Source organism: Pangasianodon hypophthalmus, chromosome 10 (assembly GCF_027358585.1).
Source record: "Pangasianodon hypophthalmus isolate fPanHyp1 chromosome 10, fPanHyp1.pri, whole genome shotgun sequence".
NCBI lineage: Eukaryota > Metazoa > Chordata > Actinopteri > Siluriformes > Pangasiidae > Pangasianodon > Pangasianodon hypophthalmus.
In genome coordinates, this window is record NC_069719.1 from 8,556,985 (window position 1) to 8,576,900 (window position 19,916).

The window sequence follows — 19,916 nt, forward strand, 5'->3', positions numbered from 1 at the left end:
CTGCTGTGTGGTAGTACGAGGCTGGCTGTAGGGTGCCTGCTGCTGAGGCTGCTGGGATTGCTGAGACTGGCTGTAGTACCCAGGCTGGCCCTGAGGACAGTACCCTCCCATGCCCTGCTGGCCAAAGTGAGCAGGTACCTACACGGGACAAAAACACATCATCAGAGATCGTCATACACTTACTTTTTCTCTTTATCCTACATGGACCTTTCAATAAAGGTACACACTGGGGATAAACTGTAATACCAGCGCATGAAGATATCAGATGAATTTTTAAGATTTCTCTTAGTTCAGCATTAATATAATTTATTGCATGTTCTAGAGAATTAGGGATGCTTGTGGTTTTGCAGAGGGAATTCTTCCTCTTTTAGTTGAAACACAACAGAGGCAGAAGATGAGTGTGTTACATTTCCATAAATATTTGAACTGTAACCACCCATATTTTTTTAATTGCTCGCAGAACATGTTTCTGAATCAGCCTCACTACAATATTAGTCTAAAATGTTCCTAAATAGGGTTTAATACTATCACATTATCACTTTCTCTTTCACTCAGACAAATCAGGTTATTTACTGATCATTCTGACTAACCTCAGGGGTTCCAGATTAGTTTCTGTGGGTTTTCTGACATGCCATAATCACAGTGTATAGGAATATAATTACGATATGCTATTTTTGTACACATCATTCAGAACTATTCTATATTGTGCCTCCATAATACATAAGCTGTTAAAACATTTTAATTTTACAGAATTTGGTGGAGTTAAAATTCAAAACTCCTTACACACATACAGTAGGTTCTCAACCTTGGGGTCACGACCCCACATGGGCTCATCTGAGATATAGACGGGGTCTCAGGGTATTTTTACCAACCATAATAATAATAATAATAATAATAATAATAATAATAGGAGTGTAACAATCAGACACTTTGAACTGATGCATTGATTTAAAAGGCAACAACTGAAATTAATCAAGTCAGCACACAAAAATTAACTATTATCAATTATAATTGATAATGAATTGATTACTATGGACAAAGGTCAGACAAATGGTGTGTAAAAAAAATTCATTTTTTAAAAAAATAATAGCCTAGCAAGATGATTTTCCCATAACTCGGTACCCCAGATTCTAAACAAAAATATTCACATAGCATTCAGAGGCTACTAAATCGAACCATAGCATATCATATCATATCATATTGCATCTCATCGCAGCAGTTTCAGTGGTATCGTCAATTATCAAATCATTTCCTTGTGAATCTATACACACACACACACACACACACACACACATACATATATATACACATATATATATATATATATATATATATATATATATATATATATATATCATACTGTGTATAATAATCTGATCAGAACAGATATCTCCACACTATATTACTAAACCCGTGTGAGAAAACAGAAATGAACATCCCACACCCCGACGTGCATGACTCTCCCCCGAACGAACCCAACTGTGTGTTGTTTGTGTTGTGCAGAGTTCAGTGCCCTTGTGTGTATTAAATCACACAGGTTGTTGTAACAGCCGAGACTAAATGTGCAATCACAACAACGTCGTATGATTTTAATAAGCTGCTGCGCGTCACACAAGCCCAGTCCTGTCATTAGACTCTGTGAGTGCAGAATGCCTGCAGTTGTGAGCTCTTACATGCAGCCATTTATCAAAGCATCATTAAATGTGGAAAAAAAGAACCTGCTTGCGACATTTCGCTTGTGTGTAATGTCTGCAGAAATGATACTGTATATGTGTAGTATAATACTTAAGCGATTAAACTGGCTTGTTAATGAGAAAGTAACTTACATTGTGTACACTGTCCACTATTCTAGAGTAATGCACAGTACATTTCTAAAGCAGAAACGTTTAAACAGCAGCAAAAAAAGAGTAGCATTTTACCTCTCACCCCCCCCCCCCTTTTGTTTTTTTTTTTTTTGCAAAATTCCATTATTAAACATAAAACAACACAGCAAAATCCCCAGCAATGAATGAACACCTACAGTGTTGAATTAACCCCTGCAGTATTTATTTGTGTAGAAGCGCTGTAGTTGTTCTTTCAACACTGCAGGTATTTCCAGGTTTCATACCTCTTACTTACAGCTGCACGCCATGAAAAAATAAATCACTGTGATAACTTTCTAGCAAAACACATGATTATATGATGTTCGTTAGAAAAATTATGGATTGATTACAGACCGTCTTTATTATACAAGTTTGTTGCCACACGCTGATTAAATGAACATGTGGATAAACCACGCAGGAGCAAAGAGAAAAAAGGGTACATAAAAGTACCTTACAAATAAATAAAACACATGCAATTCCCTTATAGTAGTTAATAATAGCTAGCTCTTATTAACTTTTTCATATATAACCCAATGGTGAATTCTGAATTTATTTATTGGTAATAAAACGTAAGGCACTATGGTAGATTTTAAAAAATTGAGCGTAGTTTGGGAAGTGTAAGCATAGCCAGTATTTCCATAATCCAGGAAGTTATAAAGACAATGTGTTTTCTAATGGATGGAAAAAACAAGGCTTATTTCTGTGCAGAAATTCAATTCTATTTTTATTTTTATTATAGGTAAAGTGGGTTTTAAAAGGAAGTCTGTTCTCCAGCAAATATTTGTATATGTATATGCACGTGAAAAAAAATAATAGTAATTTTGATCAGAAATACAAAAGGAGAAATCTCAAACCCATTTGATATCAGAGTGAAGCCATGTGCAGTGATTTTCTTGATCGGCCTTATTCAGCTTCAATCAGCCACACGGTGAGAAACACTGCTGAACGATGTGTTATGGCACAGAAGTGGTCCAGTGGATCCAGAAAGCTCATGTTGTCTTGGGAACGTATGATTGCTCTTGTGGCCTGCTCACCATCACACACAGCTGGGACCATTACACTTCACATAACCCCCCACCTCCCAACCTCTTCCTGCTTATGCAACAGCTCTTGATGAGCAGCTGCTCTAGCTCGGCATGGGCCGAACGCACTCTTTACTCTGGCAGGGAAAATGTGCTCTAGCCATGTGGCCAGGCTTCTTTTTCATTCTAGTTCAATGCTCCTCCGTGCGAGCCAAAACGTATGCTGTGACTCATTTGACATGGCAGAGGAGTGCGGCTGGAGCGACTGCAAAGCGTTGCTCAATGGAGCCTGTTCCTGTAGATGGCTGAACGGCTCCTCTCTTACACAACGGCCAAACCACCAGGGCATTGAGAATTATTTTAAGAATGAAATTGCTGTGAAACCACTGATAGCCACTATGTTGCCAGATTTTACTCCACTCATTTGCAAGTATTATTAGTACAGAGCACTTTCCTCATCAGTCATAGCCTCCATATGTTTCTGCTTATGCTCGACAATAATGGTTTGATCCAATACTGAGAGCTGATTAAAGAGAGCTATTATAACCATGTCACATGACTCTCTTTCCCTGTAGGCTAATTTCACTTAAACATTCTTAACCACGTTCAAGCTGCAGGCAAACGTCTGACTGACGTATCAGGCATGCAATCATCGCTCATGTTTTAATGTAATGATTTTGAGATTTCTTTAATGAAGGAGGGCTATTGTTAGCCATGATGAGCAACGCTGCTTGGCTGCATGCTGTAATGAATGAAGCCGTGCTGCTGGCATGAGCCGAGCGAGGCTATTAACCCCAATGCCAAGTCATCTGATTCCACAGCATCTCCTCCGCCTAATGAGACACTTGTTGGTCTGTCTGCTTTCAGCTGCAGCACTGATTCTCAGCATAAACACACAAGGATCAATATGCCAGGAAAAAAAACTGAATCTGGGATATCTTAAGAGAGGCATTTTTGAAGTTTAATGCTTAATGATGAAAATAGATAATTAAGCGTTACAGTAATAAATGGATTTTATATTACCGTTTATTTTTTTATCATATTGCATTGCATATCATATATAACAATTACTTATCATATTGCACTGTTGAGTACTGTTGACACAAAATATGATGAATTATGAACAAGCTGCATCTAGAAACATCAGTAACCCCATATTGCTATTCCAAAACATCAGTGATTCCTATTGGCTATTCCTAAACATTATTGATCCCTACTGGCTATTCCAAAACATCAGTGATTCCTGTTGGCTATTCAGAAACATCAGTGATCCCTATTGGCTATTGCTAAACATCAGTGATTCCTATTGGCTATTTTGAAACATTAGTGATTCCTATCGACTATTCTGAAACAAAACTCATCCCTATTGGCTCTCCTGAAACATCAGTGATCCCTATCATCAAAAATCATTATTAGCTATTCAGAAACATCAGTGGTCCCTACTGGCTCTTCTGAAACGTCAGTGATTGCTATTAGCTATTCTAAAACATCAATGCTCCCTATTGGCTCTTCTGAAACATCAGTGATCCCTATTGACTATAAGTCATTTTGAATCAATTTGAATTGATTATTTGGCTTATTTAAAATATCAATAACTACATTAACAAAGTAACCAACACTTAATTATTAATAATGTTATTTATTAACACGGTGAAGTTATGGTTAATGGTGAAGTTAATAGTTTGTTCATGTTAACTAAAAATGTCAGTTAAGGAAAACCTAATGTAAAGTGTTACCAAAATATTATTTAATCCCAGTGTGCGAAGAAACTTCTGAGAAACTTACTAACTTCAAATTCTGAATAATTTTGGCAACTTAACTGGAAGCTTACAGTTCTAATATTCTAACATCCCCCTCCTAAAAACGCATCTGCATGAGGTACTGAGGTAGAGCAACAAGTGTTCATCCGAGCCAAAGAACACTTTTTCTTGTACACTTTGGTGCACTTGAAAATTGATGACTAGTACCCCAAATAAAGCAAACCACTGGTGTAGACCTGCAGCTACCAGCACTCACATTTCTGTTGTTTATTGCCAATAACCGGCCCAGCAGGAGGGTCAATTCCAAATGGACACTCACTTCACCATCCAGGTGTGTTTTCTGCCCACGGTACAAAAATGGACAAGGAGATGATGGGCATGCTTCCAGCTCAACTCATCAACAGGTGCAGACCTGACAAATGCGTTCCTATAGCATCACGGAAAGGAATGAAAAGAGCCTGTCATGCATCCCAGCTGCAAGGCAACACCATGACATGTCTGTTTCGGTGTTCTTAGTCTAACTGTGTGTAGAAAGGGTGGAGATGCTGTGCTTATAAATCGAATGGCCCAATGAGCAGAGACAGCATTTTTATCATTTTCATATCAAGCACCACAACCCATTGCATGTCGGACCGGCTCTGGAGCACACACTCTCTCTCGAAATGACATATGAGCCCAGCCATCCAGAGAGATGTTAGAGCATTAAACAGCCTAAACAGGCATGACAGGACTATAGAGCAGCATATTAGCATTAGTATGCGTGTGTGCCGAGCGTCAGAGCTACACTCAGAGCCATTGTAAACAAGCATGTGGTGGGCCAGAGTGAGCAATATTGATACGCGACTTGAAGAAAGACTGACATATAGTGATCTTCCTGCAAAGATCATGTTGGGTAAGGAGCCGTTTTACTAAACGCAGAAATAAAAATAGCCAGTCTGTATAAAGCTGTCTAAAACTTTGCTAAGTGGAATTTCCTCTCACAGTACCAACTGTCAAAATGTCTGCTATGCTCCTGCACCATAGCTGGTATGATATATTATAAATCGAATGGCCCAATGAACAGAGACAGCATTTTTATCATTTTCATATCAAGCAACACGACCCGATGTAAACAAGCATGTGGTGGGCCAGAGTGAGCAATATTGATACGTAACTTGAAGAAAGACTGACATATAGTGATCTTCCTGCAAAGATCATGTTGGGAAAGGAGCCGTTTTACTAAACGCAGAAATAAAAATAGCCAGTCTGCATACAGATGTCTAAAACTTTGCTAAGTGGAATTCCTCTCACAGTAACAACTGTCAAAATGTCTGCTATGCTCCTGCACCATAGTTGGTATGATATATTTAAATGCAATTTTCTCCTTTTTTTCACTTTTAGGAGTAAATCATAATGCTAAGGTTGAGATGAATGCAAAATAGACACAAATTTCAGTTCAGTAAAGTCTGTAGTTTGGTAGAATATATCAACATTTCTTCATGTGAAGGGTTTTCCCAGGCCGCCACACATATGTGAACAAATGTGACTACAGCCTGAACAAACACATTGGATCTGTCTTTTGTGATTTGCAAAAATTCTGTAAGAAAGTTGTGTCACACGTCTACAAACCTGAGAAAAGAGTGCACTACTGAAATGGGTGTGGTTCTGGGTGCATGTTAACAATGTGGCTTAGTGTAAGGCCTTTATTTCCTTTTATTTCTTGTGCAACTTAAAAACATGTTACTGCTGTAGCAGTGAATTCACCCACACCAAGACAGGATAACAGGCTAAGAGTAGAGAGCCCACTGTCACCTCCAGTGTTTCCTCATTCTAGGTCTTTTCCATGACCACTGTTTACGCTGTACTTTTTAAATCTGCATCATACACACACACACACACACACACTCACACACATACAAGCAGGTGGTCTGAATGAGATGCAGGCCGACGTGACGATAAACAGTCTCTGTTCCCGATTAAAAGTAGGGAGAGATTACAATCGCTGCTGGTGTGAGGTGACTGAGCCCAGCCTGGCACGTTTGATCTCCTTTCCCCATCCACACACACACACACACGCCACTTGACACTTCAAGAATGAGCTGCCCTTGGAGAGCTTCATCAAACAAAGAGACGGCACGGGCACAGGCGAACACGCAGGCATGTTAACAAGAGATGCGGCTGCAGCGGTAAGTGGGACAGCGTTTCTCCTGCACACACGGCTCACCACACTGTCATGAGCAGCGCCCTCAAAAAATCATCTGTGCATGAGAGAAAACAATTTTAATATGTATGAAAGAGGAAAAGGACTGTGGAGAAAAATGCTGCTATCATAATGCAAGCAGGCCGGGATCACACCGGGACATGGAGCACAGTGAGTGGGTTTTTTGTTTTGTTTTGTTTTTTTAACCTAAAGGGGGGGGGTTTGGGTGATTTTTTTTTTCAGGTCAGGCTTTCTCACGAATGTGTCTATCTGCCATTCAGCTAAACTGCTACAATGATAAACAACCGATCAGCAGGGACTGGGTTAAAATGAATCAACTTTAACCTACGAGTACAACCAGAGACTTCATTTTCGCTCAGCTCTTCATCTAATAATGGCTCGCGTTTAATCAAAAGTCTCTGCTGTGGCCACATCACAGCCTCTTCACCAGCCTGGTGCTTAGCTCTGTTAACTCAGCACTCTGATGCATCAAGGCCACCGTGCCATTTACACAGTCCAATCAATGGCAACAAACGACAGCACTCTGCTCTCAAATGGCCTTTTTCTTTTTCATCATTTTGACGCTAGCTGTTTTCGTTTTCAGTAGAGGCCGCCGAGGTGCCGAGGGTTAATGTGCTCTAAAATGTGCCAGCTCTTTCGCTGAGGCTCCGGTTTTAGTGCCACCGCTTCAAATGTTTTCCCCATTAAACTCCTGACCTCACTCCAAGGCCAAGAGCAAGCAAAAGAAAAAAAAATAAGAATCAGAGGGTAGGGCTGATTCATGTGTTAAAGTAAAGACCATTTCCCCGGACAAGTCTGAATACAGCAGCAGGTCTGGGAGAGAGAATTTTCACCTCTGATCCTGAATGCAGACTTTCTCAGTATCATTTCTGGTCCCAGGGGACATGCAACCTGGACCTGACTTCCAAACTGTCCCCTCTTCAAGAGAAATATATATTGATAATAAATTGACAAGCAATTTATTTAAAGTTCAGCTTAACAGCTCCAGGGTTAGATCAGATTCGATCCTGAGCTCAGGTTACTGTCTGTGAGAAGTTTCACATGTTCTCCCTCTGTGTTTGTGCGAGGTTCCTCTCGCTGTCCAAAAACATGCCAGTAGGTGGATTGGTTATGCTAAATTGCCCCAAGGTGTGAATGTGTGTTGTAACATTTGTGGTTTTAACTGACACAACATTAATCCTTCATCTTAAATCATCTTAAAGCGCACCACCTTCACACCTGTGACACTTGGCAATAGAAGGTTGCAATGAATTGGCTTCGTTACTGTGAGGATGTTGGTACTGGACCAGTTTCAAGTAGGAAGACGTTAAGAGCTAATCATTTCTAAATTGGACAAATAAGACCCTAATAATAATCTGAGATCTAATAAAAAAAAAAAAAAAGAAAAAAAATCAAGGGTACAATAAGGGACCAAGCAGTCAATGTAACAAAACTGTTTCAAAACAAGAAAAATCCATTGCTTAACCCTGTCTGTCTGTCTGTCATCATATTTCATCATATTTGCTTAGAGATTTCTGTACCAAACACATTACTGAAACAAAAGGGTGCATTTTTACATAACCTCCTCCTGTGTGTGTGTGTGTGTGTTTTGGCCTGATCAGAATTTATTGGTCTGACATGAAGAAATATTAATATTATATGACTGGTGTGTAAATCTCATGAATGGAATTGTCATATATAAAATAAAAGCAATCTTGAAATAACAGCATTAATCAAAAGAGGCTAGAAAAAGTGAGAGTTTTACAATGGGAATGACGGCATCCAGCGCACTCTTCCTTTCTTCCTTCCTTATTACTTACTAACTTATTACTTACTTAGTCATTTACACTGTAACCCATATAGAGCTTATTTGTCACTGGGGTAGTAAACACTACCCTAATAATTAAACATGCATGTCAAATATTAAAATTAAAAAAATTTTCCTAAATCATTACAAATCCACGCCTTAACTATATTAAGTTTTGCTTCAGTTTTAACTGTTACACACTCCAAAGTTGCATACATCAGGAGTCTGGCTATCAGTGCAGAAATGCAATACTTCCTTTAATATAATCCTATATTAATAGAGCTAATAGATCTAATTATAAGTAAATGCACAGAGACGGGAATAGCTCACTCCAGGCTGGTTCCTGCACTTGATCTGTGTTAATCACCTTCATGCAATGAGCATTTTTGTGGCCACATTTTGCTAGTCAAATACCACACCTTATAATTTGTGGCTTGAATTAAGGCGTATAATGACACCCTACTAAAAAATAACGACAACATGAGTTGTGCGAGCAGAGTTCACGGCACTGCCAAACAACTTTTGAGTCTTTAATGGAAATATTATGGTTTGAAAACAGAAGGCAGACAGTGTTATCTGTACAGTATTTCACAGGGATTGCTGTGGGGAAAGAATGTTATTTTAATAACCACATACCCATGAAAGGCAGCAACAGAAGCATTTTTTTCTGAAGTTCGGTTAGTTATTAGAGGCAACAACTCGGGATAAAAATTGCATACAACTAAAAGAAAAAAAGGAGACAGCTTTTTAGTGTTTCACATTTTTAGATGTAGAAACTGCAAGCTCTAAAAAAAGAGCCAGTAACTTAAATTGTATTTCTTTAGTAAGCTGCGTGCATTTCAAGCTATTTAAGGATTAGTGTAAAGCGATGGTGTGACTTATACAGCAAAGCTACATGTCGTTTGTGCATTTGCCTAATTGTACTATGCCCATTTATTAGTGCTTATACACTAACATTAGACCAAGAAAAGCTACTTATAAAGTAAATTGATGAGGTCTCAGCATTAAACACTGCTATGTAGTGACTTATTTACAAGGTCGTAGTTACACACAGATATTTTTCAGGGTTATCAATAATAGTGTAATACTAAATGGCCAAAAAATACCTTAAACTACATCAGTAAAGGTCTCCGACGTGTGCAATAAAATGGCTGGTACATTAAGTAGAAAATAAAACACAACAGGTGTGCTTTTATAGGAAAATAATTAACAACATGGTCATGTGACCACTCTAAAACTGAATATTTTTCAATAACAGCACGTCCCGAAGTTCTTTTAAACAAGTCCTCTTGTTAACGCACATTTTAAAAAAATATAGAAAATTAATCAACACCTCCTGACCAATCACATGTGAGAATTCAACAGCACTGTGGTATAATTTGAATTATACCATAAAGCTTGCTTTTTTTTTTTTTTTCATACCCGTCTAAACTGACAAAAGGGACTTGTGTCTAAATTTAGCCAAATTTCCCAATATTGTTCCCAATATTAAATATGCTTGGTGATATTAAAATAAAATACAGTTATTGAAGCATATCACACAAAAACAAATAAAGTAAAGCTAATACTTGAAAAATTATCATTAAACAGGAAAAAGATCCTTGCAAGCCTTCAGTGAGTGACTACAGAATTCTTTCTGCTTCTAATAAAAGCATCGCGCTTCTTCCACACAGTTGATGAACTCCACCAACAGAAGTCCAAGGTAATAAAAGTTACAAATGAGAACAAGCCAATAGAGCCATTGATGCTCACTGGGTTTCCTTGTAATTAATTGATCCTGAAACTTCATCCATTCTGCACTGAGGTGCTATCATTGATCAGCTACAATTTCAATACTGCGTATGTCCTCTATTTTTTTCCCCCAATTCACTTAGCTACTTCTTGTATCTCAGCTCATAAGGTCTGCAGTTTTAACTGTTTAGACATTTCTGGGCTTTCTCACCCATAAAACACTCACTCGTTCATGCAATTATCCAATCCAATTATTCATTATCCAATTATTCATGCATTCATGCAAGCATTTGGTGGTAGCACAATGCATAAAATCATGCAGATACCGCGTAGTCTTGTGACCTGTTCATCTCAAGCTTTGACGTCTTGTGCATCCTGAGATGCTTTTCTGCTCACCGTGGTTGTAAAGAGTGGTCATTTAAGTTACCATAGCTTTCCTGTCAGTTTGAACCAGTCTGGAAATTCTCCTCTGACCTCTCTCATTAGCATGGACTTTCTGCCCACAGAGCTGCCACTCACTGGATTCTTTTTTTCTGCATCATTCTGTGTAAACTCTGCTGTGAGACTGCTGTGTGTGAAAATCCCAGGAGATCAGCAGTTTCTGAAATACGCAAAACCAGCCCGTCTGGCACCAGCAACCATGCCATGGTTAAAGTCACAGAGATTACATTTTTTCCCCATTCTGATGAAGGATGTGAACATTAACTGAAGCTCTTGACCTGTATCTGCATGATTTCATGCATTGCGTTGCTGCCACATGATTGGCTGATTAGAAAATTGCATGAACAAGCATGCGTACAGGTGTACAGGTATCTAATAAAGTGGCCAGTAAATGTATTAAAAAAAAAGAAACTTGTGCGACTTGCACACTGGAACCATAATATATGGATAGTTTTTACAACTATCCTGCCTAGTATCAGCTATCTAACTAGCCTAGCCTTCTGTCTAGATTACCTTTATTATTATAATAAAGATGAAATAAAGATTCTGGTGACTTCGCTGAAGCTTTGAAGGAAGAAAATCAAGAAAATTTGAGCTTCTTGTGCTACTGTATGCGACTGTACTGTATGCTGCCACAGTCAAAGTGGGACATCACATCACATTGGGTGGGTGAAAGTCCCCAAAATGGACAAAGTTGGAAAATTAGCAATTAAATATCTTCAATTCAACATGTATTCCCTCACCAAATGACTCATTTTCACTAGCACTGTCCTCCATGTTTGTTCTCCTCATGACCTGATTGGTCAGGAGGTAAAAAAAAAAAATAAAAATGCACCTGATGTCATTTGTCACTTTTTTTTTTTTTTTTTTTTTTAAGTTTAATTTTTTTCAACTTTTAATGTGTTCTGCAATGGCAAAGCTGTTTAAAAGTGAACATATTCTGCACACCTTGAGGCAACCTTCCCAAGGACGGCATATAAAATGTGCTGGTGGTCGAGAAAAAAAAAAAAAAAAAAAGTTGAAGCACTCTTAAGTGCCTCAACAGGTCCAGGGTCCAATGTTATTGTAAATGTTATGCAACTGCAATGCAATCAATTCAGTTAATTAAATAATTGTAAAATTGCTCTGTGTTCCGTTATACAAAATGGCAGGAATCTGTTTGTTTTGGTGCTTCTGAGCATTTTTATGAGAGCAAAGAACCCAGAACCATGATGCTTCAAGGTCACACCTGTGGAGAGAGAAGTGTGTGCAAATGCAGTCACAGGTTTTCTTTCAATAAAACCCATCAGCGATGGCCTCAGCCTGCAGACTCAAAGAAAATCAAACTAAAATGGCCTGGGCTGTTATTGTACAAGAACAGCAGAGAACAAGACAACGCTTCCACTCCTGTGTAATGGTCGGATTCTATTAACTTAGGCGAATGGGCAAGAAAGAAGCAGCAGCAGCCAGTAATGGTCCCTTTCCTGGCTTGTTGACACATTTTCCCTCTTTCATTTCACAGGCCGTCTCTCTCTTCTCTGCACATCAAACGCTAATGTTGCCTTCAAATTCTTTTTCCTTTCTGTCTGCCAACATTGACATCACAGGAAATTGCACTGGAATTGGCAGGCCTTTTGCTTTCAAGTTCATTCCACTTCCAAACAAAGAGCCCGACTCCTGTCATCAGTGCGGGCGCTCGTGTTGCTTCCCTTCTGTTTGCTCTCCATTTCCTGATCATTCTGACACAAACATGAGACATTTATCTAATTCAGCACATCTTAAAAATTTGCCCAAGGCCTAATTTTCACTCCATAGATGACTGCATGGCTGGTGCTTGTATACTTCTTGAGCAGGCAGCAGAAATTAATGAGAAGGGGGGAAAAAATGGGGTAATGCTCTAATTGAGTGTGATGTCCTGCGGATTCTGCACTAAAAGCTTGGTATAAGAATAGAACGTTGTGTTGTTGCAGCTCACTTCGGCAGTTTCATTTACAGCAGTGTGGATGGTGAGATCTCCTCTGAGACAGGTTACCCTGTGAACGCAGCCTCACTGTATGCATGTCATGGTCAGGGAAAGAACTGACATGTCAGTGAAGAGAGGAGGTGAAAGGTGAAATCTCTCCCGTCACAGCCTGAGCAGCTAGTGGATCACTCAGACAAGAGGAAAAACCTGAGGTAATACGAGTTCACGGAAGAGAGACGTGTACTATAAAATTTTTAAAAGCTGCATGAGCTGCATATAAGGCAGGGAACTGAGATTATCCTTCAGCAGTAAACATGGGTTGGTGGTGAAGATATGATATCCATGACTTCCATGATAATACAGCACAATACGGCTTATTGAACGCATCATTGGTTTATAACACTGACTGACTCAACTGCTACTTCAAGCCTGATCTCATGAGACATTTGTACGAATTTGAATAGGGCAACAGCGATGTGTTTTAATTTCATTTAATTTCATACGAATGAAATCAAGCTTATACTCGTATATAAGAAATGGAACAAATGATGAACGTTATCTTCATAACTTTTCACACGAATAGAGCTGTACAAATTTCTAGCAATTAGGAAATGTGAGACCATGCTGGTTACTCACAGTAACAAGTAATTTACATCATCTACCAGTTGTTTCATTCTTTCTCTTTCTCTGTGCATCATGTCTTATTGAAGATAACAAATATAGAAATAAAACTGTACTAAGAATGTAACCGAATATGAATATATTATTCCATTATTTGGAATGAACAGATAATGCAAGCGGTCAGATATGAAGCTTGCAGGACAAAGAAAGTCCACGTTTATTAACGTGAATCTGAGTTGCTGCGTGGTTTTGATTTTGTTTATATTTTGGGAATAGAACCAGCTAAATATGTTAGAAAAAACTGCGGTCAGGGGTACAAACCAAAATAATAACCGTGCGAGTGGGAATTAAAAAACAATCCTGTGCACTTCCCTACTTAAGGCCAATAGTTGAACTTGTACTTGAATGATGTAGCTGAGGCTGAGGAACTGCACAGCCAGAATTCACACACTATGCTGACAGTACTGGTATTTCTACCTGTTATTTTTCATTTCAAAGGGCATAGTGACAGTGTTCATATTAAATACCCCTAAAGAACACCTTCTGGCTTAGGCCACGCCCATTTTTTGTTTAACTCAGAATAAAGATGGCAGAATTGTCTCACACTCCTACATTTTATACCTAAATTTTACCTAAATTATATTCAAATATCCAAATCCGTCAGATTTTGTGAAAATGTTTTTGAAGTATTTTATATTTTCCATTCTTACCCATTAATACACGACCTTCCAGCTGATTATTCAGCTGTGTTACTTTCAAAGCTCTCCGCATATACATTCTCCTCAGAGCTAGCTTAAGTGCTAAACCTGCTTACTCCAAAGGTATTGTATAAATTACGGCTTTGAAGAGGGAATTTGCATTCAGTGGCTGAGTGTCTAGCTTTGTCTTTGTGTGTCTTTTCTTAGCTGTGTCCCTGCCCAAGCTGAGGACACACACACACACTCTCTCTCTCGCACAGCAGGCAGTAGATGACAGCAGCAGGGAGGTCACCGGGGTCACCGTCAGATGCCAGTGACGTAATCCGGTCTTGCAGGTCCAGGCAGTCTGAATGTACCAAACCGAGCACACACACACACACACACCCGTGCACAGTGCATTCACATCTAATTTCTCACCAGGCGCTGGCTCAATTTGAATAAATTCCCTAAAGCACTGGAGCACTTCTTTTGATAGGACAGACAATATTTGTATCTTAATTCGCTTCATCTCGATGGTACACTTTTAATAACCTAAATAACAAATGAATTTAACTAATGATTTTCTACGGCTGCAGTGTAACTGTATTCCCAGTGATCATTCTCCTAAATACAATAAACTGCAAGACAATGGGTGCACAAGTTCATTTTTCCTCAGGACTCCAGTCTTACTGAATTTAAATGGTACAAACCGATGCCAAATGACAGCCTGAAGCAGTCTTTGTGAAGATCAGAAGAGAACCTCAAAAACACTGCCAAGTGCTCAATCCAGTCAAAGCCAAAATATCATTCATTAGAGGTCTAACTTTAATCAGAGATACAACGATAATCCTCCTGAGGGACACATGCCAAATACTGACATGAGTAAGCAAACATTGACATTATTCCAAGAACAGCAACGGTCTCGTGCCAAACTGCTGGATAAACCACATGCTACATTAATGTTTCTTAAGCCGACTGTGTGTGTGGATCAGGTTCCTTTTAGTTTCCCTTAGTTTTGTAGCAAGATTTTTTTTTTGTTTCACAGTTTCTACTTTCTCTCATCTTTGCAGGGATTACGAGAGGTCAGGTTTTCTCAGGAGCAGGAGGCCTTGTGTGCCAACAGCTCTCTGGAGACACATTAAATCTATGAGCAACAAGCCTGGCTAAATATAGCAGCGTGGCAGGGGGACACGGAGCAAGGCTCAGAATAACCCAGACAGCTTCAGTGGACCAGGCAGTCCAAACACAGCAAACTGGGCAGTAGGATGTGAAACCTCACATGAAATTTAAAAAATCTGACAGGACAACTTCATTAGGAAATGTTAAACAGCTATATATATGAGATGTGTAGCATGTGTCAATGTTTCTGCTCAGCTTCTCATGTATAAAGACAGAGAAAAATGTCCCAAGTTGCCTGAATGACATGATGATCAACCAAATTATAGTGTAAGTTACATGCAAATGAATGCTCTCTTGAACAGTCTTGGACAAAGAACGAGATTCTCGCACGGTAACAACCTCTTGTAAAAATTGTATTTAAATTAATTTTATTATATGCAAGAAATAAAACATGATAAGGCATGCAGGTACAGGAAAATAATCAATGAGGTGGTAGGGTGATGCAGCCTGATGTGACGCAATGTTGATTATTCTTCAATAAAAGCACGTCCCAAAGGGTTTCACTCTTCTTATACTACACCAATTTGCCATCAATTATAATTTTTAATTTAGTACGACACATCGATTATTTGATCAGTTTATGTTATGAAAGGATTATGCTCAAGTTTTCTCTCTCTCTCTCTCAAAGTTAATAAGCAAATAAATGCAGCTTGATATGTTTCTGAGAAACGCAAAACGCAAGGTCTTCTGTCCTGATGACTTTCCCATTACAAAGTGCTGACACTGGAGACTCCTTCCATTAATGTCAATAAAGGTCTTCTTGTGGAAAACGTCACCATATCAACAATTACACTCTGTGATTTGACATACAGCCAAAACTAGTCAGGGCTGCTGTTATAGAGAATTAATCACCACCTTCTGACCAATCAGAGTTGAGAATTCAACGGCGCTTTGGTATAAAGATTATTAACCAAACACTGAAACGAATAAAAGCATACCTGTTGTTGAGGATATGGCATCGCACCCATGCTCATTTGTCCTCTGCCCTGCATGGCCATCGGGTATCTGTGTGTAGAAGGAGATCCGTACGGCTGACTGGGATAGGGGACACCCTGCTGCTGCTGAGAGTACGGACCGCTGCTCATCCCGTACATCTGAGAGCGCTTCATCACCATGAAGTCCATAGAACCCACCTGAAAAAGACAGAGCACGAGACGCGGCGTTTACCTAACCAGCCTCAAACCTCAGTGACTCTGGATACTGAAAAGAAAAGGTGAAAAAATATGAAACGACAGTTCCTGCCTGGGGCGCTTTATTCCACATGAGCATTAGATTTATTTTAGGGTCCCCCCTCAACCCCTCCTCATGACTCAGTGAGTCAACAGGAAAATTCCGGCATGTCAGGTTAACATTAATCTGTCACCTAAAGTGTGGAATCCACGACAGGGTGGATTATGTCAGGTCTGATGTCTGTGCGCTGCCGTGCTGGATCAGAGATGATTTATGGCATTTGTTCCCACTGTCTTTTTCAGTCAGAGTCACAGTGCAGATCTTTTCCTGCGTCCCTAAGCAATACCTGCACTCAATATGACGAATCCCGCTGCGCACACAAAGAATGCCACGTGCATTTCCATGTAGGAGACTAATCATGATTCCTGATCTTCAATCTGCTAAAACTTTTGCTGCTTTTAAAATGATTTAAGATAAGAAATATTCGACGCGTAGCGTGAGACCGGCAGCACAAATGATGGAGCTCTTGTATGCTCTGAATGCACTCAAGGACAGATCATTTACCAGCTCATACCAGTGTCATAGCTTAGTAAGTCAACTACTGTATTTACTCACATCCACATGCTTTTACACTTACCAAGGTTTTGGTAAATCCCTTACTTAATGAAGCATTGTGGCAAAAATATATATATATATATATATATAAATATATATATATATATATTTATATATATATATATATAAAATAATGCAATTGTCCCATTTTCCCCAAATCTACTCACTCAATTTCACTTGTTTAGTTTTGTACTGGAGCTTACGTTTGGGAAAAAAAAAAAGAGAAACACTTAGCTACCAGTTCAGCACTATGCAAAATGCATGTATAAACCATCACCCACTTCAAATAACATTTTAGCCAGTAATATTTACTGTTCAGCCAGTAACACCAGTAAAAACCATACAAACTATATTATCATCTGAACCAGGTCTAATACACTTTAGGCCACACTCCCCACCTTGAGCTGGGTGATATGGTCAAAATCTTCATATCATTTTATATCTTGAAATGATATATATATCACGATATATTACATTTTCTCTAAAATGGACGAAAAAATTATCTATACAAAATAACTGCATGCATTCCTGACTGCTTTCTGATAATTCTGTGAACTGAACACCAGTGAAAGGCACTTTTTATTTTCTTTCTTTTATTTGAAAGTGACATTGAACAGAACTATCAGAACTGAGACCAAGTAAAGCACAACACTGTCAAAACGGGGACAATATGAATACAAAATATAAAAGGTAAATATTAAAACACACTATTCAACTGATGTCTGTTCTGTGTTGAAATGGTTTGGAGACGGACGCAAGCGCAGAGGTTTTTTATTAAGAGTGAAAAACACGTGAACATAGACTAGGACTATGTATCATAAACACAAAGTAGACAAGCATTGAATACACGTGAACACTGAATGGATACAACAATCAACAACGACGCTACTTATAACAGATGCTATACATGGTATATACAAACATGACTTAAATACTAGTGCTCATGGTGCATAAATGTGGTTCAGGTGTTCGTGATCATGCGCCCTGGTGCGTGACGTGAACATGTTGTGTGCAGTGGCTGATGGGTGCTGTAGTCACGCACCGTTATCGGCGTTAACCTGACAGTGGTCCTCCATGCTTGTTTTTGTTGTTGTTACAGCACACCACTAGTAGCCGCTAGCTCGCACCTTAGTGACGTAAATAAGCTGACAAAAAGTGGCATTTGCAACATTGGCGATATAGACGATATAGGAAAATATCTATCAATAGACATTTTTCAATCGTCCTACGATATGTATCACCATATCACACGGCCAAGTGCTGCTGAAGCTGGGCACACCAAACTATGTGGCGAAAATATCGTTTTGTACATTTTTATGCTAGATGGCATATATGCAGCAATCTTTAAGATAATGAACAACTGGTTTGAGGAATGTATGTGACAATTTAGAGTTTGCACAAAGCTAAACTGGTAGCAATAAGCAACATTATTATCAAAAAAAACCAAAAACTTTGGAAACCTGGCTGGTGGATTATGGCGGTGGACAAATGATAAATTCATTAGCTAGCTCAAACTGCATTGTGGAAACTCCAGTGCGCTGCCCAGTCCCATGTTTTGGTTGCCTCTGGTTGCTTAATTAGCTAAAAGTGGTAAGTAAAGTAATGTAATAACTCATGACCAGTTAGCTAGTTAAGTGCATTAATACAGAAGCATATGAATTCCCCGAGAGGGGAAGACTGTAGCTATAGTAAGTTTTTGACGTAGCATATTGTGTTTGTGACCTCGTTGTCGGCAAACATTTTGGCTATGAGTTGTGATGTAAACCTAATATTTGAGTCTGGCTAGCATTTTTATTTTCTCCTGATATATTTAACAGAAAGATGATGTATTGTGCATGTTGCAATATGTACAATACATCATCTTTTATATGTAGTTATATGTAAAAATCATATACCGTCAATCAGACTGCGCCTCAGCCGATGTGTGTAGTGCGGCAGGCGGTGGGATTATGGACCAAGCGCTAGAGTTACAGTATTGAGCTGAGTTGCATCACTGTAAAGTGTATTATGCACTTTAGACACAACAAACATATACACATCATACATAATAAGTAACATGCACAATAAAATAATTTTTTCTTTGTTTTGCGAAAGTTAACAGGAAGTAGAGTTTATTTTCTTTCTCATGTTGATAAGCCTACTTGTCTGCCAAAATCTAGACCTGAAATCTGCTTATCCCGGGCCCTGAGGCTTCAGGCTTGTCCTGCATTTGGGGTAAAGAGTAAATTTATGTCATACTAAGCCTTTATTTCTAAGCTTTTAGTGCATTAATACATTACCAATGCAGCAGCATTGTTCTAATCCACCAGCTCTAAACAATTAGAAGTCATGGCATAGTCAAGCGTGTAAAATTCGGGTTTCAACAATCCATTCAGATATGTAGCACCATTAATTAGTGAGGTATCAGCAGCTGAAAGGCAGCACAGATGAAAGAGGGAATGCAGGGCACTGTGCCATTTATGATATGGGACACGGTTGAGGCATTTTCTTAAGCGGAACAGTTTTGCCAAAAAAAAAAAGTACAAGCAAAACACAAGCACACGAGCAAATCTTATTGCGACAGTTCCAAGTTCCCAGAGTGACTGTGTCTGACACCAGGACAGGACGTGAGCTTGGAGGTCCCCCAGATTGAAGAGAGGGATTCTGAGGAGGAAGTGAGTCCCTATTTGTCTTTAGCATTTTCAAGACCAACACATAGGCTATCATTACAGAAGAGAGAGTGTTTTTTTTGTTTTTTTTTTGTTTTTTTTTTATATTTATGTAGTTGAAGGGACTGCAGATATGTGAGATGAGGGCAATTGCAGGGAAGCAGCAGCAGAACCAATCTGTCTATTTGAAATGTAGGGAAATCCCAGGCCTAATCTACTGCCACTTCAGCACACCATGATGCGACCTGCTGTAAAAACTGCT

General features: G+C 39.0%; 1 protein-coding gene across 1 annotated transcript in view; it reads right to left on the reverse strand.

Annotated features, from left to right (window-relative positions):
* The window catches only part of LOC113545107 (AT-rich interactive domain-containing protein 1B), a 198,100-nt gene that overhangs the window by 151,103 nt on the left and 27,081 nt on the right, over positions 1–19,916 (reverse strand). Inside the window, exons 2-3 of the mRNA XM_026944261.3 lie at positions 16,160–16,354; positions 1–138 (exon numbers count right to left, since the gene is read on the reverse strand). Of these exons, the coding sequence (XP_026800062.3) occupies positions 1–138; positions 16,160–16,354 (333 nt within the window). The remainder of the gene's footprint in view (positions 139–16,159; positions 16,355–19,916) is intronic.